The sequence below is a fragment of the Hydractinia symbiolongicarpus genome, chromosome 8, assembly GCF_029227915.1.
Source record: "Hydractinia symbiolongicarpus strain clone_291-10 chromosome 8, HSymV2.1, whole genome shotgun sequence".
Classification (NCBI taxonomy): Eukaryota; Metazoa; Cnidaria; class Hydrozoa; order Anthoathecata; family Hydractiniidae; genus Hydractinia; species Hydractinia symbiolongicarpus.
Window position 1 is genome coordinate 19,892,566 of NC_079882.1, and position 25,338 is coordinate 19,917,903.

A 25,338-nucleotide genomic window follows, 5' to 3' on the forward strand; every position below is an offset into this window, starting at 1 on the left:
GCAAAACATTTGAAATGTATCTCACGTCAGCAATTTTAATGAAGGTGGGTATTTAATAGAAATACATTTTAGAAATACTTTTTATCGCGGATAACAATTATGTATTGGGTAAAATTTGGGTAAGAGATTACTCTAAAATAGCTCAGTTCTGCTTGGCGTGTATAGGAAGTAGAACAAGGCTTGTGATAGAGACCATGCCTGAATTTCACATGATGTGTGCGGAAGCGTGCATGTGTGATCACAGGGCATTCATGACCAAGACTGAATGAAGTGTCTCAGCGCTATTTAAGCCACATCAATTTTTTAGTGTTCAACTTCTTCAAGTCCGCAGCCCAAACTGGCCATCATTTAACCTTCGTAAATAACGCCAGCCTTTGTGGACATACAGTATATACAAAAGTGCTAGGGAGGTCAGTTGTTTTGATACCATAATCTTTTTTCTACCTATTTAATCAACTTTCTGCCTATACATGGTTCAAGCCGAAAAAGTTAATAATATTCTCCAAATTATAATTCCCTTAGCCAAATTTAGATGTATTATGAAAATCATTGTTAATAGCTGTAGATCAACTTCTCCACATGACTTCGTTCAAATATAATGATGATACAGGCCTCGCCATGAGAGGCTTGCAAAATCTTATTTTAATTATAAATAACATGTTCAAAGAAGCAAAGAAAGTTCAGTGGAAGGAAAAAATTACAATACTGTATGTCTATTTAGCGAGGCTTATATATTAGGTGCATTCAACAGCTTGTAAAGTGTTAGAAAATTAAAAAAGCAAATTTTTAAGAAAGAATAATAAACCGGGTGTATCAATATTTAGAAAATTCCCCTTAACCATAAAAAATATGCAGCTTGAACCTAAATGTATTTTTCTTTAATTTAGTATATTATTTAAAATACACCAGCCACAGTGAGAACTAAGTTCAATTTTTAAATGTTTTTGACTTAGTAGTGAAAAGTACCTTAATCTCGCGTTTCTTATAAAGGTAGTTTCTATAGACTCCAGTCTGCGAAATTGAATCTTCCCTAAATGAAAATAATTACTCTGTTATACTAATAAATTGAGGGGAGATCCAAGGTATATGTTATCACTCAAGAGGCAAATAATAAAAGCATGTAGACATGTAAAGCGCTGAAGCGCATAAAACAGCAAGGCATGTAGGCATGTAAAGAATTACGCCACGTAAAGCATGTGTGCACCATGTGAACTAGTTGGACCACATACCCTTTATAAAATGCCCAGATTGATATTAGGTTTTATGCTGCATATTTTATTTTTTTAAAAATACTCAAGAAGGATTGTTTAAAAACAATTTTGAACCATTTATAAAACAAATTCATGATTATTTATTTTCATTTATCTTTTATTCCTGTGAACTAAATAGAACTTTGCAGCCATCTATTTATTCTTGCACCAGGGAAAACTATAAGTTGTGGTCAACTAACAAAAGTGTGTAAGATTTATATTATGGCAAAATGTAACATGGCAACAATTGAAGGTTTTCTGTTTATTTATTTTTCTTATTTTTTAGCTATTCAATAGTGTTATGAACTAAAATAAAAGTGTGTAGAAAAAATGGCTTTGCGAAGACAAGTAAAAAATGTTGTTAGAAACTTTACAGATATAGAGGTCAAAGTACGAGAAGCAACAAGCAATGATCCCTGGGGTCCATCCAGTTCTCTTACCAGTGAAATTGCAGATGCCACATATAATGTACAAGCTTTCGCTGAAATTATGACATTGTTATGGAAGAGAATCAATGATCATGGAAAAAATTGGAGGCATGTTTACAAATCCTTGGTTGTTCTTGATTACATTGTTAAGACTGGCAGTGAAAGGGTTGCTCAACAGTGCAGAGAAAATATATTTGCAATTAAAACATTAAAAGATTTTCAATTCATTGATAAAGATGGCAAAGATCAGGGTATCAATGTTAGGGAGAAATCAAAAATGTTAGTCGCATTATTGAAGGATGATGAACGTCTCAAAAATGAACGTCAAAGAGCATTGAAAGCCAAAGAAAGGTTCTCACAATCTGAAGGTGGCATTGGAAACACTAGTTTTCCAAAAAATAGGAGATTTCAGGGAACACTTAAGTATACTGAGTCAAGAGGGAGTGTCGACGACACTAACATTCCATCCCAGACTTTTCAAGAGAAGAATATACCAGCAGATTCAAGATCTACTGATGGTCGTATTGATTCAGAAATTGAAAAAGTGCGTCCATCCAATGAAGCAGAGGAAGAATTGCAGTTGCAAATTGCTTTGGCGATGAGTCGAGAAGAAGCAGAAAAAGGTGAAAAGGTTAATCAGGCTGAGAGTCAGCTTTTTGGTGGAGCAACTCATAGTAATCAACCCCAGCCAGCAACATCAACCTTATTAACTTTATCAGATCCTGTGCAACCACCAAAATCAAACACAGCTCTTGATCCATGGATGCAGCCAGCTCCAACTTTACAAACAGTCATTCAGCCACCTAGAACACAGCCAGTTGCTGATCCTTGGGGTGCACCTGTACAACCTACAACTACTACTAATCTTCCAGTTATGATGAATAACCTTAACATGAATCAACCAAAGGTTGACCCATGGAATAATGCTCCTCCTCCTTCTGTTGATCCATGGGATTCTCAGGCACCAGCACCTGCCTTATCCAACGATCCATGGGGAATGAGTAAACAACCTACTGCAATTCAAGACCCATTTGCTTCTCAGATGCCTGCCATGACAATGTCATCTGCATTTACACCAATAGCACCCATTTCATCTAACAGCACAGGTGCAAATGAATTTAGTCTCTTTGACAGTACTGCACCAAGTACTAAACCTAAAACAGAATCTTCATTTTTATCGAATGGTGCACATCTAGTTGACGTCGAAAATATTTTAGCAGCCAAACCACAAACTAATAACCCCACCGCTGTCAATCCGTTTATGACGAGTGCTGGCAACACTAATCCATTTCTGCAAGAAAAACCAAAGCCAAAGTCGATAAACGAAATTCGTAGTGACAAATCCAACATTTTTGCATCTACCAGTCCCAGTGGGGATATGTTGTTGGAGGCTCCTTTGCAACCAATGAATAATCAACAAAACACTAACAATCCTTTCTTGTGATAGATATGTCATGGTGTAATTTTTAATCTTGCAACTTGGGTAATTACTATTATAACTTTAATAGTGATGCTTGTGATATAATTATTAATATGGCTTTCAACTTGTTTAAATGTAAAGTTCTAAGTTTTCTGAAATTTTTCTGCTTCTGAGGAGAACAATAAAAATAGCTCTAGTTAAGGGGGAAATTAATTTTGAGGGAAAACTACTTGTACTTTCCTTCAACCTATTGTATGAAATGATCCTTATGTTTATATACATTTATAAGACATATCTTTAATCAATGTTTTCAATCATTATCAAGAATACGATGAGGAAAAATTATATATTGATTGCACAACGAAAATTTCTTCGCTGTTGGAGATCTTAAGAAAGAGATTTGCTAACATTGGGGAGGCTAAGCTTGGGTACAAGGGGGTAGGGTAGGGTAGGGGACATTAAGCTGAAGTGGGGACCAGGTGTAGAGGACATTATGCTGAAGGGTTTGCTAAATAAATAAAAAACAAAGGGCTGAATCAAAAGTCCTAAATTACTTTGAAGTGTATATTTTTATTTGTGTTTGTGTGTTATACTTTGTGACTAATTTTGGATTGACAAGTTATTTTATGTTGTCAAAAGACTTCAAACTTCACCGTATTATTAGCTCTGTTCATGTCATAAATTTATGAATTCACTACTATTTCAAATGATGTATATAGACCTAAATTTTATTTTCTATTGAAAACTTTTCTTATTTGTTTGAATTATTTTACTTGACTTATTTTCGTCTCATTGTCTTGTAATTTTAAAATTCGTAACTTTCCAAATACATTTTTCTTCTGAAAATCATGGTTTTATAGACATTTAGTTGTGTTGATCAGGGCAAGAAAATTGTGTTTTGTTATTTACTTGTCGATGTTATAAAGCAATTCTCATTTTTGGTGTTTTTAATAAACTAAAAATAGGTTTTGAATGAAGCATCAAATACATTGTGTCAAGAAATAAACAATACACAAATGTAACGAACACAAACGACAATGAAGTGAATTCCCTTAGAATTTAATTACCACAATTCAGCCTAACCGAAAAAGCATTAAATAACATAAATTAAAAGTTGTAGAATGAAATAAAAGTTACTTCGTTGGAAATCAAAGATAATTCCAAAATATTGGCTGGCAAAGTATTTTCTGTACAATTAATAACAACATCAGGACAATATTAAAAAGTTTGCATACAATGAAACCAAAGAGAAACAAGGTATGCATGTATGTCTTTGTGTCTGCATTGCATATTAGAAAAATATATAATTAAGAAATCCAAAATTCCCATTAACTTTAGAAAATTTGTGTTAATTTTGTGACTTGTTTATTTCTTGGAATTAGGTATACAGCTAAACTTAACAAAAAGCATGAGTGTTAAGTTCTCACAACATAAAAAATAACCTTTTCTTGACACAATGCTGACCAAGGTTTTTTAGGGTTGTATTTAGTACCTTAATTATATGTCCACTTTTGTGCGTATATTGCTCACGGTAAAACAACAGATTTGCGCTGATATTATTGGGATATCTTCACTTATTATTTGAACAAAAAGGATGGTCCTGTTCTTAAATTAATTTATGTGAAATAAGATTTTAGTTTATGAACATTTCAAAGCAAAATCTTTTAATACAAAAATGACATTTTGTGGCATTTTCTCTTAAATATTGTGCACATCACATATTTTAGTTTCAGCGGAAGTATTACCATTAGCAAAGAATCGCACATGCCGAGTGGTCAAGTTAGATTTAAAATATTTGAAAATATTTTAGGTTTATAATGTGAAAAATGTCCTAAAATATTTTCTCCATTGTTTGCACAGTAAGTGAATGAAATCTGATTTTACAAAGGACCTTGTGAAGTATGTAATAGTATAGGGTGTTTATATGAGCTGAGTTAATTTTAACTTGTGAAGTATGCATAAATAATTGTTAAACAAGTTTTCTTTTCTTTAAATTGTTTTCCATTACCTTTATAACTTTGTGTCAGTTCTGAAAATGTCTAATTTTTATTGTGATTAAATTTGAAATTCTGAATTGTCTTCTTGTTTTCATGGGTGTAACTTTTCAAAGTTATTGTATTTATGATTCTCTAGTTTGCTTTTTTTTTTAATCTTCGGTATTTAAAAAGTATAATATTTCAAACTGCTTTAAACTATATGTGGCATAAATATAAGTGGCATAAATATTATGAGCCACAAAATAATATTGTTGCTTGTTTTTCTTTTCCCCTTAAATCCCATTCGTATTTCTAATTTCTAAAAATGCCTTGCATCTCCTGTTTTAGAAAGAATGATGGTACCGATATTGTACTCCTAAAAGTCTTGTCTGTAATTAGCATTGCCTCATCATGCTGAAATAATACTTCTTAGCATTTCTTAATTCTTAAAGCTATTTCTGTGTTGACGGTTTGTATAAAAAGATCTCTGTCATTCTAATTCATACAAATTTATCTATTTAAGAATGGGGTCTAATCAGACTCTGAGTAGGGAAGCCATCATTGACTTCACTGCAGGTGCCATCGGAGGAACATGTTGTGCATATGTTGGACAGCCACTGGACACAATTAAAGTGAAAATGCAAACATATCCAAATTTGTATACAAATAGTATCAAATGTGCTTCGGATATTTTCAGAAAGCAAGGGTTTCTTCAGTTTTATGCCGGTGCCGTCCCAGCTGCTGCTGCAAATATTGCTGAAACATCAGTTTTGTTTCTTTGTTATGGCCAGTGTCAGAAAGCTGTTTCGTATGTTGCTGGTACGGATAAAGATCACATGACGACACTGTTAAAAGCCACGTCTGGATCATTCGCATCATTTTTTGCAGCATTTGCGTTGTGTCCTTTAGAACTTGTCAAGTGCAGAATGCAAACCTTACAAGAGTTTAAAGGCACACACAAAAACATGTAAGTTCTATTGATTATATATTATGAACTCTTTTACACGGAATAAGCACATATGATGGATAATGATAAAGCCGAAATTTCTGGGTGGCTGTGATTAATAATATAATGTTAGAATTTAAACAAACAACAACAAAAAATTGCTGACACAATCAGTGTGAAATACTATTTTTTTTAGCGAACAAATTTTACATTATATAAGACATTAGTTCACGTGCAAGCTATGTTTGCTTGATTCTGAAATTCATCAAATTTACAAAAAAACTAGAAAAGGTATGGAAAACAGGTCAAAATTTTGATTTGGATAATCTAAAAATGTTTTTGGCCATATGTGTTACAGTACTCTCAAATGTTCTCAAGTGTCTAATTTTCAAATATTGATGTGTACATATAAGAACCTTTAAATCTTTACTGTTAGCAGTCTGCAAAAAATGATATATACATATATTTGTCAAAAAATAATTAGGAAGAACACCCTAGTGGAGCTGTATATAAAGTCTTCAAACGAAAATTGTTTTGACTTGCTGTTGTTGTTTCTTTTGTGATTCTAGTCACAGGAACTCCAAGTGAGGTGTGCATATATATATTTCTTTTAGATGCATGTACACATGTTGACATGGATCTCAATACTTCCTTGGTTGCTGAATAGGCAAGAGAGGTATATGAGACCTTAGAACAGTTGCACTGCACAGCACAAGAATAATCCCTGCTTTAAATACTGGAATATAATAGTTCATTAAAATGAATCTGCTACCTCAAGGGTTGAAATTTTAGGGTTTTTTATTGGACCTATAAATCTAGTGAAACAAGCAGTTTATGGTTTCGTCGCAAAAATATTTTCTGTGGAAAAAGAAGCTTTTTTCGTTCCCTTATTATGGCGAGCTTTAATATTGTGCCCTTACATAGAAGAGCACAAGACACAAAAATAAATTTTGCTACAGGGTGGCTAGTACTGTTGGAACCCCGTCGAAACTTCTGGAAATGGAATACGCCCATGAAAAAAGCTTAAAATTGCAAAAATGGGAACAACCTCCACAAAATAGCTATTCTAAATCCACATTTTATTTAAGTTTTTTTTGCTAGGTTATTGAAACATTTTATTTTTCCTTTATTTGACGAACAAACTGCAGGAAAAGTCAGAAAGGTGTTAAAATTTTCCTTGGAAAGTCCTAGCATTTACTTTTTAAAGAAGAGTGGCCACCCTGTACAAATTTTAAAGCTTACAATTGCGATATAATGCATTAATATTTCTTTCTTCGAGGTAGTACAACATTTTCTCAAATCTGTATTATAATTGATCTTTAATGAATGTTTAACGTGAGAATAATTTTTTGTAGCACACCTTTTACGATCGTTAAAGATGTGTTGAAGAGAGATGGACCACTTGGATTTTATCGTGGTATCACGTCGACGGTTTTACGCGAAGTTCCTGGTTATTTCTTTTTTTTTGGAGGTTACGAAACAACTAAACGATGGCTGTCGAAAGATAAGGACAATAATGAAGATTTAGGTTAGTTTTATAAAGTTGGTTTACAGGTGGCTCTCGATCTTAGCTAAAAGAAAAAGGTTTAAAACCCTATCTTGATTCTTGGTAGTCTGTGAACTGAATATCAGAAACATATTTTCTTATGTGTGATGTGTGAATCCAGCATTTAAAGTTGATTGAGGTAAACATATGAAAAAATATAATGTGACCTCATTTCAATGGATCCATATTCCTTTAAATTGCATCTGTATTTTATTCCTATTCATATATCTTCTTAGCAACACCTTGGTAACTACCTGGTAACTAACAATGAAATAAGACTAATATAACATTTTACTAACCGTTACATAAATGTCTTTAACAGTTTCGAAATTCCAAAAAAATATCTCCGTCCCAAAAATGCTTAATAAAAGTTATGAATAGTCATTTATAAGCCACTGCTTTTTTTTCCAATACATAGGTCTGCTTCGAACGATACTAGCTGGTGGTGTAGGTGGTATCTCCATATGGGGTGCAATATACCCATTCGATATTATTAAATCAAGAATGCAGGTACGTCATTATAGCTGCTGTTTTTATATTGTGCATCACCAAGCATTATAAGAATATGGTGCAACCTTGGTTTATAACTAAGCTTTGTATTTACAATACTTTATTTTGCTACAAATTCTAGAAACAAATGTGATAATTTGTGTGTTGCGTAGCATACCGTTAGAGTCGTATTTTATAGGTGTTAATTTTTTTGGCATTTGTTATTTTGTATAAATCTTTACCTTCTATTGCAGGTATATTCTGGTGGTGGTAAACCGATTGGATTTCTAGATACAGCTCGCATGATTGCAAAGGAAGGAGGTATATTTGCAACGTTCAGCATGTCGTGATACAAAGTTTTTTCATAATAAGCATACGTTTTCGATTTAACATGTTTCGTAAGGTTAAATTTATTCATTTGTAGAGCCTGACCCCTGTAAATTTATCAGTTACGTTTCATAAGTAAGATGTTAAAGAGAACCCGAGGTACAAAAGGATGTTGGACTTATATTATAGAGCTTAAAAAGTTGGTTAACAAGTCTTTTTTTAAATTTCTTAAGATATTTACATTTAAAGAATTTCGGATTTAATTATGCTGCATAAATTATGATGTTATTCGAGTAATAGTAAAATTACGGATGGCAGGCATCAGTAATATTAGACCTGTTAAGGCATGTACATTCGAACTTTATTAATGCGGAGATATTGTAAAGGTGAATTGATTAACATAATTTTTTTTGCTGAAATGACACTCTTTTGCTCGTCCCATGCCTCTTAATTTTTTGCTGACAACCCCATAACTTTGAATCTGCACGTCTTAAGTCTAATTGATGACGAGTAAACTCTGACGAGTTCACTTCGGAGGGTGCATCGCTAAGACAGCTTTCTGAATGGTTGTGGAACACCACATTTAATATTCAGAACTGTCATATATTGTCTTGGGAGGTCCTAAAGCATCATCTAGATATTGCAGGGAATTAAACATCGACGGAGGGGCAAGAAAGCTGTCTAAAAATTCGAAAATGGTTGCTATGGGCGTTGCTATGTACTTATATTTGCGGTTGGTTGGAAAAAATGGCAGAATGCGCAATAAAAACCTAAATTTGTCATAAGCACTACTTGCCACGGTATTCTAAGATGAATTTGCTTACAGAAAACAGCTAAATTACCATTCTTGAAATTTAGAAATTTTTTCTAGGGGAACCACCTTAAATATGACATAATTTTTGCACATAATTAAATCTGAAATTCTTTATACGTGAATATCTTGAGAACAAAAAAAGCTTTTTAAAAAATTTAAAAAGACTTGTTAACCAACTTTTTAAGCTCTATAATATAAGTCCAACATCAATTTATACCTTAGGTTCCCTTCAAGCAATAATTTTTATTCTCCTAAGAATGGTTAAACTTTTACATTTTAAAATCATTGGTATTATATATGTACTAGTCGATAAGGCCCGCGGAAAAATCCACTGAGGCAGGATAAAAATTTTGATGACGTCAGTAACCAATCCACTAAAATAAATTTAGGATTTTGTTATTGTGGAGAGCTTTAAGCGCTGATCAAGAAAATGTATATGATCATGTGCTTTTAATGAGCGGTTAATGAGATATAAGGGTTTAAAAATTTTACTGACGTCAGCAATGGCCCGTCAAAACCAAATTTTTTTTGAAATTTGTATGCCCATCATATAGTTCTTAAAACGCTGATCAAGAAAATGTGTAGGATCGTATACTTTTGACAAACGGTTACGAAAATATTGTGCTTTGAATGTTTTTTGATGACGTCATCAACCCGTTCATTCCGAAACGGATTTTGGGGACCCAGGTTTGGGAAAATTACCCAAATTGGTCTTAGGTGGTCCCTAGTTACCCACGCGGTGAAAAATCATTGACGTCACCACCTCGTTTAGACACAGTCTCTGTATTATTATAAGAGATAAAGCTGTGTAGAGGTAAGATTTAAACTTGACATGATCTTATCACTAGGTATACTGTCGTTTTACAGTGGCATCGGACCGACATTGTTTCGTGCGTTTCCAGCGTGTGCCGCATTATTCGTTGGTTATGAATACTCAAAAATATTATTGACATATATCGCAGATCGAAAAGAGCTATGACAACACCGAAAGCACTGTAGAATAAATGTACCATTGTCGAGCTGAAGCGACGTTATTGACAGTGCTACCCAGTGTTTTTTTGATAGGAAAAGTTAAACAAGCACATCTGTAAAATGTAGTCAACTCTACTCGCGAAAATTACGACAAATAGGTCAGACTTTTATCCATAATGCAAAGATGGAAGAACTATCGATGAGCGATTATTTGTATCTTTATGCGTTTTTTATTTCACATTTTTAGTAGTTTTTTTTAACTTAATGCAAATATAAATTTGTTATTTTAGCATGTAAATTTATTATAACATTTTTTTAATTGTTAATTTTCTTGAAAACCCTCCTGAATTATTAATATACGTAAAGTTACTATTAGATCATTTTTTAGTCCCCAGCTTTCTTGTTTTTAAAATGGCGAACATGCTCGCGTTCTGTGGGGCATTTTGTGTAGGTATAATGCGTTGCATAAGGGAAGAATTTTTTTTTCTTTTTACTTTTTAAACACATTTTTTCATTACTTACGTTATTTATATCTTTATGTAATATATAATTTTCACTCATCTAGAAATACGTTTTACCACGAAAGAATTATTTAGTAGAAAGATTAATAACATACAGAAATATATTTTAAATAACCAAAGACAGATATTTTCGTTTTTGCTATCACATAGACATCTGCAGTGATAACTTTTTCCATGTATCTTTACCAATTTGTAAAAGTTTATGAATTTGTTCTCAAAATTCAAAGTTTTGTCAAGGAGTTTTCTGTCATAGTTGAATCTTATTGACTTTGTACTAAGTCCTCGTCATGTCTTATTATTTCAGGATAGTAAAAATAGAATGCGTTTACGCCAACCTCGTTTCCAAAGCATCGTTATCGTTGTGCAAGAACATCGATTTTGCTCGAATGTGTGTAAATGTTGCTGAAATAAAGATTTTTCAGCAACTTCGTTTTCATGCTTTTTCAGAAGGTAGGGACATCGTTAACTTTTCTAGTACTCAACCCGTCATTTTTTTCGTGAAAACATTCATACACGCCTATGCTGTACTTGGTGTCCATGCATCACCGTCTGAACATCAATCTGAACATACTTTTCCACACAGAATTTTTTTGCATAGATGTGCAGTAATTTCACTTACCACTTTCCACTAATTTCCACTTTCACTTACCGCTACGACAAGCCTATTTTTGAAATCTTATTTTAAGACGGTTCTAACGGTTCTAGAAGTGCGTTTATTTGGCGATAACATTTGGGTATTTCGGCCCATTTGGTATGTATCATGCATGACAATAAATTATAAATTGCAGAAAATAAATTATAAATTATACTAAATGACGTAGTTAACCTTTTTGCCGTGCGATGAACTTCAAGCCTTTTTATAAGCCACTTGAATAGTGGCTAAACACTAGACATGTGTTAAAATTGTTTTTTGAAAATGATATAAAACTTGCTTATCGTTAACCATGAAGGTTAATGATAATGTACGGCTAATGATGATTTATACCTGAAGTGTTACACCCCAACCCTGCTGGTTTCAATTGAAAAAAAAATTGTTTTATTTCGAAAATTGAAATATCTGACAGTGCTAAAAAATATACCTATATAACATGTATACACTGGAAAGTATGCCTATATAGCACTTTCACATGCGAGATATATATGCGTAAAAGAGTTGTGAAGGTTAAGTACACTTGCTAAATTTGCTTAAAAATTGAGGATGTTTGTACAATCGCTTATAGACTGGTTTCTTATAAAGAAATACATTTTGTCTTAAGCCTTTTTCTATTCACGGAAATGTCGAAATTGTCTCACACGAAATGTTATAAGTCACGAAAAAGTCATTAGTGATGTTAATGGTATTGCTTTACGAGTGCAGATCACTATCTATTTTAAGACTTATTAGCGTTTGAAGGTTATAAAAACAAAATGACAAAGTCTGATAGCTGGATAAAGTTATCTTAGACTGAAGTATGTATTTTTAATTTTTTTAATTCTTCTTTTTAACTGGAATAAACCAGTCGTTTCGGTAGGAGGAATTTCATAGAAACAGATAACAAACGACCGTTGTACCATGGGGACTAGGTTGTTTTTTTATTTTCTTACTTCACTAAGTTTATGCTCAAGTAAAGTTTGGAATTTTTTTTGCAGTATGTTACATTTCCGGATGTTTTATATCCGGTTTCACCTCCCAAAGGCTACGAAGCTCATGACAAGACAGTTCTTATACCATCAAATTACGTACTAAAATGTGTTTTTGTATTATGTTTTTTAAAAAAAAATTATGTACTGGTTTTTTTAATGCTTGTTATTCTATATTGCGCATTTTCAATTTTACTAATCAAGTACGCTGTCTTAACCAACCATCAACTTTTTTCCAAACTTGTTAAAAGAATGAGTAATGTAGATAAAAACAAGACCATATGCCCTGTGCTAGCTATTAAGAAAAAATACGTTATTGCTACAGATGATAACTTCTGCGTGCTCCATCAACCCTCTGAATCTGGATGTGACGTAGCAGCGCGGATATTCTAGTATAATGGTAGCAGAAGCTGCGATAATAGTTCAGGAGTACGTATATGCTGGTTTGACAACAAAGCGCTACGCTGCTCTGGACAAGCTTGTGGTAAACTCTACAATGATTATATCACTGTTTCTATGTTTAACTATTCGACTGGTTCAGTTCAGATGTTTACAACTAATTTTACGGTGGACGAAGATATTACTAGTTTTGTATCTATTTACGTACAAAAAACTATAAAGAATGGCTTTGAATTTCTTTTCGTCGGATGTGCAGGCCTGGAAAATAAAACCCAACTTCTTGTACTTGGTGAACACTTCCGATCAAAGACTTCTCATCTAAGAAACAAATAAACGTTTGAATATAAATGTCGTTTTGTTCGACTCAATCTCAAGGGAACATTTTTATCGCTCATTACAGAAAACTATTAACGCTTTCAGTGAAATATATTCCGGCGAAGGTGCTGAAGTTCTTGACTTTGAGCTTTTTCAAGCTTTGTATGGTCACACTGTCCCGAATATACGAGCTTTATACTTGGGAAAATCGAACATGAGCAAAGCTGAAATTGAGGACGTGACTGTGAATGCCAATGATTTTTACAAACATTTCAAAAGATCGGGTTACAAAACCTTACATCAGGAGGATCTATGTTGGAAATCACCATGGGGTCTTCTATTTGACCTTAGTCTTGACGCATATACAATGTGAAATGAATTTTACAAGGCTTTGAACCTCACATATCGACGAAACAGGTAAATTGTCACATGACCGTTGTTGTTAGCATTGATCATAATGATAAAATCGAGGACTATTCTTCTAGCTTTGTCATGTGATTTTCGGAAGTTTCAACATGATGTGTTAACGTACATAATATAATTATATATACACTTTTTTTAAAAAAGTAAAACAGGTTTTTGCCAAAAAAGTTAAATGTATTTTTTCAATATCTTAAGAATCGATGTAGTCAGATTAAAAAGTCTTTTTTTAAAAATTTTTCAACATTATGATCTTCTCAACCTAGCAGCATATACTGAATATTTCTTAATTTCATTCCTTTTCTGGGATCAGTTATGGAGTTTCGGACAAAAAATGCATGTGGTGAAATAATCGTTAATCACTAAATTCTCTTGTTTCTACTTTGTACTTCAAAATTAAATGCAACGTCGCATTGTACTCTTTATTAGAATGACAATATGTAACCTGTGCCATTTATTGCGTAGGCTTAACTTACACAACCTGTAAGGTCTTGGAGTTGTTTAAGTTACAACACATCTTCAATACAGACGTAGATGAGAACATTTCTTACAACGGCAAGCAACAGGACTCCTATTTTCTGGATTACATCACAAACAAGTATCGATCTTTGTCACCCACAGATGCACAAACTTTATTCTCTTACACAGCATTGCATATTGCGCATGATGGAGGTGGCATTCAAACGATTGATAAGACTTGGCAAAGTTTGTGTCTGTGATGTCACAAATGGACAATACATTGACTGTCATTCTAGCAGATCATGGAAACTAACACGTACACAGATTATGTCTACACCAACATTGAAGGTCGTTATGAAATGTTTTATCCATCTTTGTTCATGATTGTGCCAACAGGCAACAATTTATTGGGGATGATGCGATGACGTCATTAAGGTTAAACCAAAAGCGACGTTTTGCTATGATTGATATTCATCACACTCTGTATGCTTTAACTGATAAGAACTACCAGAATAAAGGTTTATTGAGGCAAATTTCAGCAAAAAGAAATTGCTCGCAGTTACCATTAATTCAACCAAATTTATGTCTGTGTAAAAATTGGCATCGCCGAATTCAAGATTTGAAAGACATTTTAGGACAGCTTGAGTTTGCTGTTGAAGAGTTGAATAATATAATTACAAATAGTTCAACGCATGGCTGGTGTAAATGTTTGGTCCCAACGCATGTCGAAAACGCCTATCAGCGGACGCATTACAGTAAAATAATCACCAATTTTGATATTCATACTGAACCCGGCCTAAATTCTAATAATAAACATAACGTTTTTAACGTGCAGGTGTCATCCGAACCAAACTCGGATCTTGTTAGTGCTCATATGAAATTGCTTGCATGGGACAGAGTGTCTCAATATGGGGTTTATAAACCATGTAAAGATATGAACTCGTTTAACCTTTTATGCGTATGTGATCTTCATGTGAAGGTTGAAAACAAGAATTTAATGGATGCTGAGAGTGAAACAAAATAAAACATTTTGAAAAAGAATCTATAAAAATCAAGAAGATCTAATAGTGTCAGCCTCATTCGAAGTATCGAACGTTTTTCTCGCAACAATTGTGAAGGGATTGTATAAATAATAATATGCTTAGTTATTTGGTGTACTGTTCTCATTACATGTTCCCTTGCTTATGACTAAAGAGCGGCTCTCAGCTTCAGAATGTTTTAAGTGATATTTTTAGATGATGTAGTGTTTTATATATCAATGTTTGTAAATTTTGCTTACAGAAATATATGTCTTGATTGTAAGATAGAGTCAACAACCTGATTATAGTTAAATATATTTCTAAAATTCTGATCATCAAGTTGTTAAAAACTGTAAAACGTAACCTAAAATCGTTATGGTTATTCGCTATAATTGTAAAAAATACAGGAAATTAAAATCACATCTCTACCTCTATCTTTCTCTATATTAATAATAGCCTTATTTTGTCTGTCTGTCCTCAAGAGAAACGTCGTGCTATGGAAACACAAAATCCGATATATCAAAGACGGGTGAACCCGTGGATTGATCAACGCGCGTGAGCAAGTTATAAAACCTGGGGTTTTCTAATCAAGAACGCTATTAAAATCGCACGCATAATTGCAGCAATTACCCCCGTCCAGCTTTTTGAAAACCCTAGGCTATATCCAATACGCGATTTTGGACTTCTCTATTATCGCTACCCAACGGCACACCAAGCAACGACAAAGTAGCTTCTGAATATTCAGTTTTAGAGGACGGAATTGTATTTTAGATATATTGTCTCGTCTATCTGGGCAGTGTGTTTAACAGGGCAGCTATTTTGAAGGCTCCCTTTGAGCTTGTTATATTATAATACATCTTAGTCGTAAAATATTTATTTCTAAATATTTTTACATATGTTTTTAGAACAATATTTCATAACTTTTTAGTCACGTATAAATCAAACGAATATTAAGGTTTTGGCTACCAACTTACATAGTGGTAAGGAGCTAGTTAACTTAGGCAATGGTAGCTACAAATTTTTATGTCATTTCACCACCATTTTTAGCTGCATACAAAGGTTTTTGACTAACTATAGATAGGGACAACTGAAGTTCTTTGTTTCTTAAATTATCTTGCACATTTATAAAGTTGAAAACCTAGCTACACATTTTATCACTTTGTTATGTTCACCTAAATAGCTACCGTAACTTTGTTTTGTGGTTAGCTACAAAATAACCCACAGAAAACCTCGGATATGTGATTCAAATGTTGAATTTGGCTAAGCTCTTTTAGCCGCATTCCAGCATAACAACCCGGGGTTTTTTTACAAACATGGCCAAAAACAGTTTTTGGTCGCATTCTCTTCGCCGATTGAGAAATATTGAGTATCCTTTGAAAACTAACATTACAACAGCTGTAACCGAAATGAAATATTGCATGTATCACATGTTTGGTAGACGATGTTTGAGTATTTAAAGATGAACTCTGACATCTAAAAATATATAAAAAAAAAATTAATACGCGCGAAGTACGTTCATATTGGTTTTGCTCGAATATTAATACCCACGAAATACGTTCATATTGGTTTTGCGCGAATATTAATACACACGAAATACGTTCATATTGTTTTTGTGCGAAAGTTAATACACACGGAGAAAAATGTTTCTTTTCACCGCGCGAAATTTAATACGCGCGAAAATAAGTACTAATAAGGTACTCATACGCTGAAAATAAGCCTTCCACCACAACTCTCAATGACATGCTTATCACCCTAATTTGAGTTAATTAGAAATGGCTTAAACAACAATACCCGTTCCTAATCGTGTGTAATAATACAATGATATACGTAACCCAAAGTCGTTTAGAAATTTTGAACACAATGAAAAAAAAGTCTATGATGTTGTTATTACTGTATTAAATCTCTTTAGAGAGTTGGTGTTGTGTTGATCTTTTTGTCAAGATTTGAAGATTAAGCACTGCAATGGCGTTGTTAGTATAATTTAAGAAGAAAATTAAATTTAACGAATCAACAAAGAAACCTTATAGTTCAGTAAATACGAAATGAAAATTGAGAAAGCCCTTAGCAAGCAAGCTATGATAGACTTCACGGCTGGTTCTTTCGGTGGAATAGCATGTGTTTACACTGGACAGCCTTTGGATACAGTCAAAGTTAAGATGCAAACACATTCGGCGACGTATAAAAACACTTTTAATTGCATTTTGCAGACGTTCCGTAAGTCTGGTATTCGAGGATTTTACGCCGGTGCAACTCCTGCGGTATTTGCTAATATTGCCGAAAACTCCATCCTGTTTTTATCCTACGGACAATGTCAAAATGTAGTTTGCTACCTTGTTGGACGTAAAAGGGAAGATTTAAATGCGTTTCACGGCGCATGTGCTGGATCTCTAGCTTCTGTATTCTCAACATTTGCTCTTTGTCCTCCCGAGCTTATAAAATGTCGCTTACAAACCGCCAGAGAAGAACACGGTGCTTCAAAACACATGTAAGTAAAATATTTTACGAACTGGTTGCAATTCTTTTGCAGATATTTTTAAGGCCCTTTCTGTAATTAAAAGAATACACTTAAGTGTTAATTAAATGTTAATGAGCACCTCGATTGACTATTTAGCACGCCTGTTGCGTTAATTAAACAGACTGTTCGTCAAGAAGGTGTACTTGGTCTCTACAGAGGATTAACTGCCTTGCTTATCCAAACAATTCCAGCTAGTTTCTTTTTTTTCGGTGGATATGAAGGCACTAAACTGTTGCTGATACGAAGCGAAGAAGAGAAACTAAATCCGCGTATGTATATTGACTTTGACTTTGACGTAATAATAAAGTTGGTATTTATTGCAATTCATGATCAGTTTCCTCATGTAATTGTTTTATCGAGAAAATCATTAGTTTACAAGAAAATTAGTTTCAGCGAAAAGTTTCGTATTGTTCGGTATTGCTTGATTTCTGAAAATTAATTCTTGGAAAATCATTTCCCACAAAGCATTAGACAGTTTTTATCCCGTAAAAGTTACTTCAGCTCCAACAAAGCAATTTATATCGCTCTCCACAGAAATTTATTGATGATTTCGCAAATGAGATATAAATCCAAATTTTGTTATTTCTGTCATGATAATCCTTTAAAGTTCACTATTTTTCTTTTTAGCTGCATGGAAATTAATGCTGTCAGGTGGAGTTGGAGGTGTGTCTTTCTGGATATCCGTGTACCCCACCGATGTTATCAAGTCTAGAGTTCAGGTAGGTAGGAAGTTCTGCCTTCCATTAATTTTAACCTTTTCTCTAGGCTCTCATTTCTTTTAGATATTGTATGTTTTCGTTTGTGTGTTTTTTTCTACGTAAATAAAAGCTGTAGTGACCTTTTTAAGTGGTTTCAGCTTCAGCGTTTTTTTTTTGCCACGCAAATTTCGAGAAAACAACTTATATCGGCTTTATCTAGGTGTTTTTAGTAGTAATATTTCCATTAGACATTTTTACTTTGTTAAAATATTCAACGTTCTACCCGCAGTCTTAAAATGATTCTTTTCTAGTCGAAGAGAGTACAGCAATTTTTTTTTTTAATAGAAGATGAGGGGGGAGAGGGGTGGGGGGACATATAATATATTCTCCGTCGTCGATACCCCGTCCTAGTTTCGTAAGGTTGTTATTTTGGTTTCTGTTTTCTTTTCTCTTTGCCTAAAAATCAATACCAATTTTAGAGCTCTTTTGTATAAGAAAGTTATTAGCGTATCAGCAGAGCCTTTTTTGTTAACCATCCCGTCCTCAGCGCTTGTTAGGTAAGTTCGTCTTATTGATAACACAGAAGAAGCTGGGAACGAAGTTATTGTCAAGCAAATGATTTATATATTGCGCAAAACAGTAAAGGCAATAAACGAGTAAATTTTACTCCGGTTTATACGTTGTTTTATTTCTTTTAGAAAAGTCAAACGATAAAAGTCTGAAAAAAACCTAGTATCGACCTTTCGTGTTGATGTTTTTTTATAGGTATATAATCAAGGGAAAAGTCAAATACCAATGTATACAATGATAAAATACATGCTTAAAACTGAAGGTATGTAATTGCCAATGCTTTCCGTTCGCAGAAAAAGGAATAAGCATATGATTTGACATCTTTCTTTTTATAGGAATTTCGTCATTCTATCGTGGTCTAGGCCCTACTTTAGTGCGTGCGTTTCCAGCAAATGCTGCCTTGTTTTTCACGTATGAATGGAGCAGAAAGGTATTATGGGATGTATCTTCGTAGGCGCAGATTTCACGTCAAGTCAGTTGTTTAGTTAAGTTCTATCAGCCGAATATCAAAAATAAACATTGTTTTGATTTTGTGTTTTTATTGTACATATGATATAGGATATGGAAACTGAAATATAATTATTCTATCAATGATTCATGTATATCCAGTTAAGTAATAAAATCTTATATAATATTTTTACTAAAGGCAGGTGTCCATCTTAAACACCGTTACATTTTAGAGTATGACAGGTTTTTTTTCTTTCGCTGAACGGAGTTTAAAAAAAATCTAGTAGCGTTACTTCACTGAGCAGACATTGTTTCTAATTTTACGAAAATTTATACCGTACACAGCATAACATCCTCGTTCCCAGGGCATATGTTCTAGGCCCGTTATTATAAATGCCCCTAGGCCAAGGCTGAAAGCTTTCAGCGTCTAAATTTTAAATTAGAATTAAGATTATCTTAGTTGTCATCCATTTGCAGACCACCATTATGTTGGTTGCAGACCACCATTATGTTTACCTACGTTAGTCATAGCTGGAAATAACAAGTTTGCCCGACTCGCCGTTATGCAACCGACCCAACTCGCCGTTATGCACCATGCCCCTCTTCTCTATTGAAAGTTTGTGTGTTATCATGGAGGTATATTATAGATTAGCTTGCCACGCTAAAAGTGGAGTTACCCTCCTATGACATAAGGAAACGGGTAAAATGTTTAATAAAAAACTTAATTCGGACTGGTTTACAATTAACATGGAATCGTCCAGCAGGAAAATTTCCGCTGGTACATTTATCATTACAGTTCAGACAAATTGGTACGTAAGAAAGGAGTTTACAATATCACGCTTCTCAAAATAAGTAGCTTTTTTCGCGGGTTTTTTGGAAAATTCGTTATATTCACTCAAAAAGTAAGGTTAAAAAGATTTTTCCCGCGAAATGTGGCAAATAATTTCTAAACATTTTGCTGCTATTAGACAAAATGTGTAAAAATTAGTCGGAATGCAGATGATTTTTTAGAACTACACATTTTTTTTTTACGAAAAAATTCCGATTTCGTACAACCGCGAATCCGAATACACTTTTCATTCGTTAAAGTACTTTAAAATTTCGTGTATCAAGCATTTCCATGCAATGCGAAAATGTCACACTGTTCAAACACGCATCAACGAGTGTTTTAAACTTTGACGTAGTCATGTTTTTATTTCATAAAGTGAAGGTTTGTAAGGTTTTCATATCTAATCGTTGATCATCAATAATATTTCGAATTAAGGAAACTTCAAAAATGCTCACTTGTTTTTACAAGTTTAATAAGCATGGGTGTAATCAGATTCTTGCACAGATGCATGGATGTTCGTAAGATCCTTGGAGAAAAGCAAAAGTGTGGTGAGATCTTTGTATAGAAGCATATATCTAGTGAGGTGGATGTAGTGATATCCTTTTAAATAAGCAGAAATGTGGGGAGATCCTTGGAAAGAAGTATATATCTAGCGACATCCCTGTATAGAAGCATATATCTAGCGAGATCCCTGTATAGAAGCATATATCTAGTAAGATGCTCGTAAAGAAGCATGGATGTAGTCATATCCTTTTAAATAAGTAAAGACGTGGTGAGATCCTTGTAAAGAAGCATGGATGTAATGAGATTTCTGGAAATAAACGTAGATGTATTGGGATCTTTGGGCAGAAGTATGGATGTGGGGACATCCTTTTAAAGAAGCATATATCTGGTGAGATCTTTGGAAAATGTAAGTGGAGAGAAAAGAAGCATGCGAGTATGGCAAATATTTTAAATAAGCTGCTTGCACAGCCTCGACCCCAGCGCTTTTTGTTTTTGTTTTCAACTTTCTAATACGACGATATCAAAAAGAGAAAAGAGATTGGTGCCTGCTGTACCGGAGGAAGCAATTCTTTTGTTTCCTTTTTTTAGGGAAAGGTGGTTGGGCTTATTGTCTCTGCAAAGACAATCAATAGTTTTGCCCGAGGTAGAAAAGTCAGGGCTATTACTGAATAGGGTAGGGTGTATCAAAAATACAACAATATAACATATACTGAAATCGAACGAGTGGGCGGTTATATGCAGAACCACTAATTGGAAATTCTCATACCTAAATATTGTTCAGGTGGAATGTACTAATAATAATGGAAGGGTCATTAAAAAAATTTATGGAATTATTTCGTGCATTCGAACATAAATTAGTGATTTACTCTGCAGGGGTACTAAATTGGTAAAAATATATCGCATTTGTTATTCTGTGCAGACTGAATGTTTTATGCATCTTTTGCACGAAGCAGCGACATGGAAGCCATTTTAAACAAAATACAGCTGTCACTGAAGTGTTGCTGTGATTTTGCGAACTATTTCTACAACTTTCTAAACACGATGTCATGGATCATCAGCTTAATTGAGTTAATTAGAGCCATCTGAACAACAACGAGTCGTTTCTAATTGCATAAGTGTAGTAGATGTAATTTGTAGTTTAAAGTGTGTAATGTTTAAAACTTTTTAGCCGAAGGAATGAAAAAAAGTAATCCAAACAGTGTTAGCGTTTTTATAATCTCTGAATAATGTTGGTGTTGTTTTTTCATCCTTTGTTAGACACTGCGATGTTGTTGCTGGGCTTGGCATAAAAAGAAAAAGAAAATTGCAAGAACAAAAAAAAGAAAAACTTTCAAGGTCAATAACTACGAAATGAAAACTAAGAAAGCTCTTAGCAAGCAAGCTATTATAGACTTTACGGCTGGTTCTCTCGGTGGAATAGCATGTGTTTACACTGGACAACCTTTGGATACAGTCAAAGTTAAGATGCAAACACATTCGGCGACGTATAAAAACACTTTTAATTGCATTTTGCAGACGTTCCGTAAGTCTGGTATTCGAGGATTTTACGCCGGTGCAACTCCCGCGGTGTTTTCAAATGTTTTTGAAAACTCTATCTTGTTTCTATGTTATGGACAATGCCTTAATATAATTTCCTACTTTGCTGGATGCAACGAGGAAGATTTAAATGCAATTCATGGCGCATGCGCTGGATCTCTAGCTTCTGTATTCTCAACATTTGCTCTTTGTCCTCCAGAGCTTATAAAATGTCGCTTACAAACCGCCAGAGAAGAACACGGTGCTTTAAAACACATGTAAGTAATTTTGTGGATGTTTCCAAGTCTATCTTTAATTTAAGGTGATACATACGGCTGGCAAAAGTTGTTATTGGAATATTGTGACATCGCGAATTTAATTTAGCATTTTATATAGATATTTATATCATGATAATACTATTATCTCCAATTTTCAAGGAGACCAGATAGGTGCTTTAGGTATCAGAATTCAAGGAAATTAGAAAAACAGTAATTAGACTTAGGAAGTCGAAATGTCGCGATGTCGGAACTTTGCGACGTCAACAGTCGACAGTCCCCTGACACGAACATTGTAGTACGCGATTATGCTGTATGTTGTTACTATGGCAAACACGTCATTATAACAATACTCCAGAAAATTTATTTGTGCCGTAAATTGATATTTAGCACGCCTGTTGGTCTGATCAAACAAACTTTTCGTCAAGAGGGAGTACTTGGATTCTACAGAGGAATGACTGCTTTACTTATGCAAGCAATCCCGTCTAATTTCTTCTTTTTCGGTGGGTATGAAGGCACTAAATTGTTGCTGATGCGAAGTGAAAAAGAAACACTAAATCCACGTAAGTAATTTTTAAGTCGTAGTTACTCACTACTCATGATTCGTTTATAATTCTTCTCTATTTCAGCAGTATTCTGTTTAAAATGGTAGTCAAATCGCTATTTTGTGATAAAGATGCATGGAAATGCCTGGGATAGTAAGACGGGTGAAACTCTGCGGACCGGCGACCCGTGACCCTTTAGGTTAACGAGTAGTACTATTATATAACTGTTGTTTTTTGCAATAATTCATTCTTGATGATTTCATGGATTGTGTACCCGGGTTTCAAAACAGACTGTGTACTTTATTTTAAGGAAGTAAGACTTAGCTAAGAGTTAATAAATCAGAAAATTGTATATAAACCCATAAAAACTTGTTATTTCATAACGTAAATCTATATTATAATACCCGTATACGTCTGTCCGTCCGCCACGCAAAATGGTAGCTTAGCTGCGCAAGTATAAAATTCTCTACAATTTGTTTAATTTTTGGTAAAAACCAGTTCGCCCTGATGTACAAAACCGTTTTTTTCAGCTGCATGGAAATTGATGCTGTCAGGTGGTATGGGAGGTGTCGCATATTGGTTATCCGTGTACCCTGTTGATGTTATCAAGTCGAAAGTTCAGGTAAGTAGAGTTGGTCGAAAAGGCCGTCAATCGTAATAAACTTACGCTAGAGGAATGCTCTATATTTTATAAAAATATATAGAAGTCATATTTGTTAGCAACAACTGTACTGTGCATTCTTGGGGGTTCTGGATTTAACATTTTGCTTCTTTACCCAGCTATAGTAAACGGGAATTCTTATTTATTTTTATTATGGGCCCTTCACCTCAAATGGAAGCAGCATTATATTTTGTAATTGACACTGGGTTACTTTAACTGCGAGCAGAAACTTTTGCAATTTTACATCGCGAAAAGTTTTCAAGAGCATCGATTCGCGAAATATTATGAAACTGAAATTTATATCCTTGAATTCGCGAAATGTAACGTTCAAAGAATCTAAATTTTTCATTTTCGGCCGGGCCAAACTTGTCTGCTTCAGTTTTAATTATATGTTTTAATAAAATAAGAACACGTTTTGAGGATCAATCCTTGATATCTCTAAGTTTAGCTTTTGGCGATTCACAGTTGCTTCAAAATCTTCTAGGAGCATCGAAGTGCGTGTTTACAAAATCTCTTAATATTAAAGAATTTCGCGAGTTTCCCCACTTAGTTTCTGTCCGCGTTTTTACTAAGCACATATTTTATGTTAACATCCATATCCTTACCGCTTGTGAAGCCGAAAGTGACAGATATAGTAGGCGCTATATCTCCTTTCTCGAGGAAAATGTATAAGAAAAAAATTCGCGACCCATTTGAAAGTACCTGTACATGTTGATATTTTCTTATGGGTATATAACCAAGGAAAAAGTCAAGCACCATCAATGTATAAAATGATCAAAGATATGCTTAAAACTGAAGGCATGTAGTTTTCAATGTTTTCAGTTCGCAGAACGATGCACAAATAATTTTGAACTTTATTTATAGGAATTTCGTCATTCTATCGTGGTCTGGGCCCTACTTTAGTGCGTGCATTTCCAGCAAATGCTGCCTTGTTTTTAACGTATGAATGGAGCAGAAAGGTATTATGGGATGTATCTTCGTAGGCGGCACGCATTTTTACATGAATATGAACCGCCAACTAAGTAATATTAACCGGTTGACGAAAATAGAAAAGCATTATTTTGATTTTATGTTTTTATTGTTTATATGTTGCACGATATAAAAACTGACATATTATTATTCTATCGAAACTTTATGTATATCCAGACAACTAATAAAATTAAATATATTAAAATAAAAATTAATAATAAAAATATTATTGATACTAAAGCCTTCTCTTGTTACAGAAAGTTAACTTAGGGGCTATCACGTGAGAAAAATCAGCCCGAAAAAACGGGCTGCTTCGGTTTGCTGAGATCTTACCTTCATTAACAAACTTATACTTTGCGTTCTAGCCAAAGTGTCTTGCGTGATATTGAAATCAAAGAGTTCTTCAAATTCATATGAGTAGCATTACTACATCGCAATAAACAGGAGAACGAAGAAATTTAAAGCATACATTCCTGGACGGGCGATCTAGATACCTTATCAGTATAAAAGAAAGTCGGAAAAAAGTGACTAAATTTTGGCTAAGTGACTAATATTTTTTGCTGACTAAAATTTTTGCCGACTTGTTTACTACCGACCAAACTTTTTTGCCGACATTTTTTTTCTGACCTAACTTTTTTTCCGACCACCTTTTTGCCGCTTTTTCTTCCTTGTTGCTAATTTTTATCAGTTTTATGCAATTATTCTTTATTCGGCAAAAAGTGACTAAATTTTGTCCAAGTGACTAATATTTTTACCGAATTTTTTATTTTTGCCGACTAATTTTTTTACCGCCTTTTTTTGACCGAGGGACATAAAAGTGATGAAGTTACTAAAAGCTTTTGATAACCCCTTTTTTTCTGCATTCACAATGCAAATAAATAATGAATCT

At 33.9% G+C, this 25,338-nt stretch overlaps 4 protein-coding genes and 1 pseudogene across 4 annotated transcripts; all 5 read left to right on the forward strand.

Moving 5' to 3' along the window:
• The first annotated feature begins 1,498 nt into the window (after nt 1-1,498).
• Nucleotides 1,499-5,134, forward strand: LOC130654091 (epsin-2-like). The gene has a single exon (XM_057456620.1). The coding sequence runs from the start codon at nt 1,581-1,583 to the stop codon at nt 3,120-3,122; it is 1,542 nt and encodes a 513-aa protein (XP_057312603.1). The 5' UTR covers nt 1,499-1,580; the 3' UTR covers nt 3,123-5,134.
• A 154-nt stretch (nt 5,135-5,288) lies between these two features.
• On the forward strand, nt 5,289-10,808 carry LOC130654094 (mitochondrial ornithine transporter 1-like). The gene is made up of 5 exons (XM_057456623.1): nt 5,289-6,041; nt 7,376-7,548; nt 7,985-8,076; nt 8,310-8,376; nt 10,045-10,808. Exons 1-5 carry the CDS (start codon nt 5,599-5,601, stop codon nt 10,173-10,175), a joined length of 906 nt encoding a protein of 301 aa, XP_057312606.1. The 5' UTR covers nt 5,289-5,598; the 3' UTR covers nt 10,176-10,808.
• Nucleotides 10,809-10,969: 161 nt separating this feature from the next.
• LOC130654095 (mitochondrial ornithine transporter 1-like) lies at nt 10,970-19,298 on the forward strand. The gene is made up of 6 exons (XM_057456624.1): nt 10,970-11,139; nt 16,831-17,406; nt 17,533-17,705; nt 18,064-18,155; nt 18,900-18,966; nt 19,040-19,298. Exons 2-6 carry the CDS (start codon nt 16,964-16,966, stop codon nt 19,156-19,158), a joined length of 894 nt encoding a protein of 297 aa, XP_057312607.1. The 5' UTR covers nt 10,970-11,139; nt 16,831-16,963; the 3' UTR covers nt 19,159-19,298.
• Nucleotides 11,146-16,818, forward strand: LOC130653821 (uncharacterized; annotated as a pseudogene).
• Nucleotides 19,299-21,595: 2,297 nt separating the features above from the next.
• Nucleotides 21,596-24,650, forward strand: LOC130655537 (mitochondrial ornithine transporter 1-like). The gene is made up of 4 exons (XM_057458310.1): nt 21,596-22,277; nt 22,665-22,837; nt 23,350-23,441; nt 24,345-24,650. Exons 1-4 carry the CDS (start codon nt 21,835-21,837, stop codon nt 24,381-24,383), a joined length of 747 nt encoding a protein of 248 aa, XP_057314293.1. The 5' UTR covers nt 21,596-21,834; the 3' UTR covers nt 24,384-24,650.
• Nucleotides 24,651-25,338: the final 688 nt, after the last annotated feature.

What these genes read in the sequence shown, in the direction of transcription:
- LOC130654091 (XM_057456620.1), top strand. Translation starts at nt 1,581, where the DNA reads ATGGCTTTGCGAAGACAAGTAAAAAATGTTGTTAGAAACTTTACAGAT.
- LOC130654094 (XM_057456623.1), top strand. Translation starts at nt 5,599, where the DNA reads ATGGGGTCTAATCAGACTCTGAGTAGGGAAGCCATCATTGACTTCACT. An exon ending in GGACAATAATGAAGATTTAG is followed by an intron (nt 7,549 to 7,984) that starts GTTAGTTTTATA and finishes TCCAATACATAG; the next exon opens with GTCTGCTTCGAACGATACTA. An exon ending in CATGATTGCAAAGGAAGGAG is followed by an intron (nt 8,377 to 10,044) that starts GTATATTTGCAA and finishes TCTTATCACTAG; the next exon opens with GTATACTGTCGTTTTACAGT.
- LOC130654095 (XM_057456624.1), top strand. Translation starts at nt 16,964, where the DNA reads ATGAAAATTGAGAAAGCCCTTAGCAAGCAAGCTATGATAGACTTCACG. An exon ending in AGAAGAGAAACTAAATCCGC is followed by an intron (nt 17,706 to 18,063) that starts GTATGTATATTG and finishes TTTTCTTTTTAG; the next exon opens with CTGCATGGAAATTAATGCTG. An exon ending in TTATCAAGTCTAGAGTTCAG is followed by an intron (nt 18,156 to 18,899) that starts GTAGGTAGGAAG and finishes GTTTTTTTATAG; the next exon opens with GTATATAATCAAGGGAAAAG.
- LOC130655537 (XM_057458310.1), top strand. Translation starts at nt 21,835, where the DNA reads ATGAAAACTAAGAAAGCTCTTAGCAAGCAAGCTATTATAGACTTTACG. An exon ending in AAAAGAAACACTAAATCCAC is followed by an intron (nt 22,838 to 23,349) that starts GTAAGTAATTTT and finishes CGTTTTTTTCAG; the next exon opens with CTGCATGGAAATTGATGCTG. An exon ending in TTATCAAGTCGAAAGTTCAG is followed by an intron (nt 23,442 to 24,344) that starts GTAAGTAGAGTT and finishes CTTTATTTATAG; the next exon opens with GAATTTCGTCATTCTATCGT.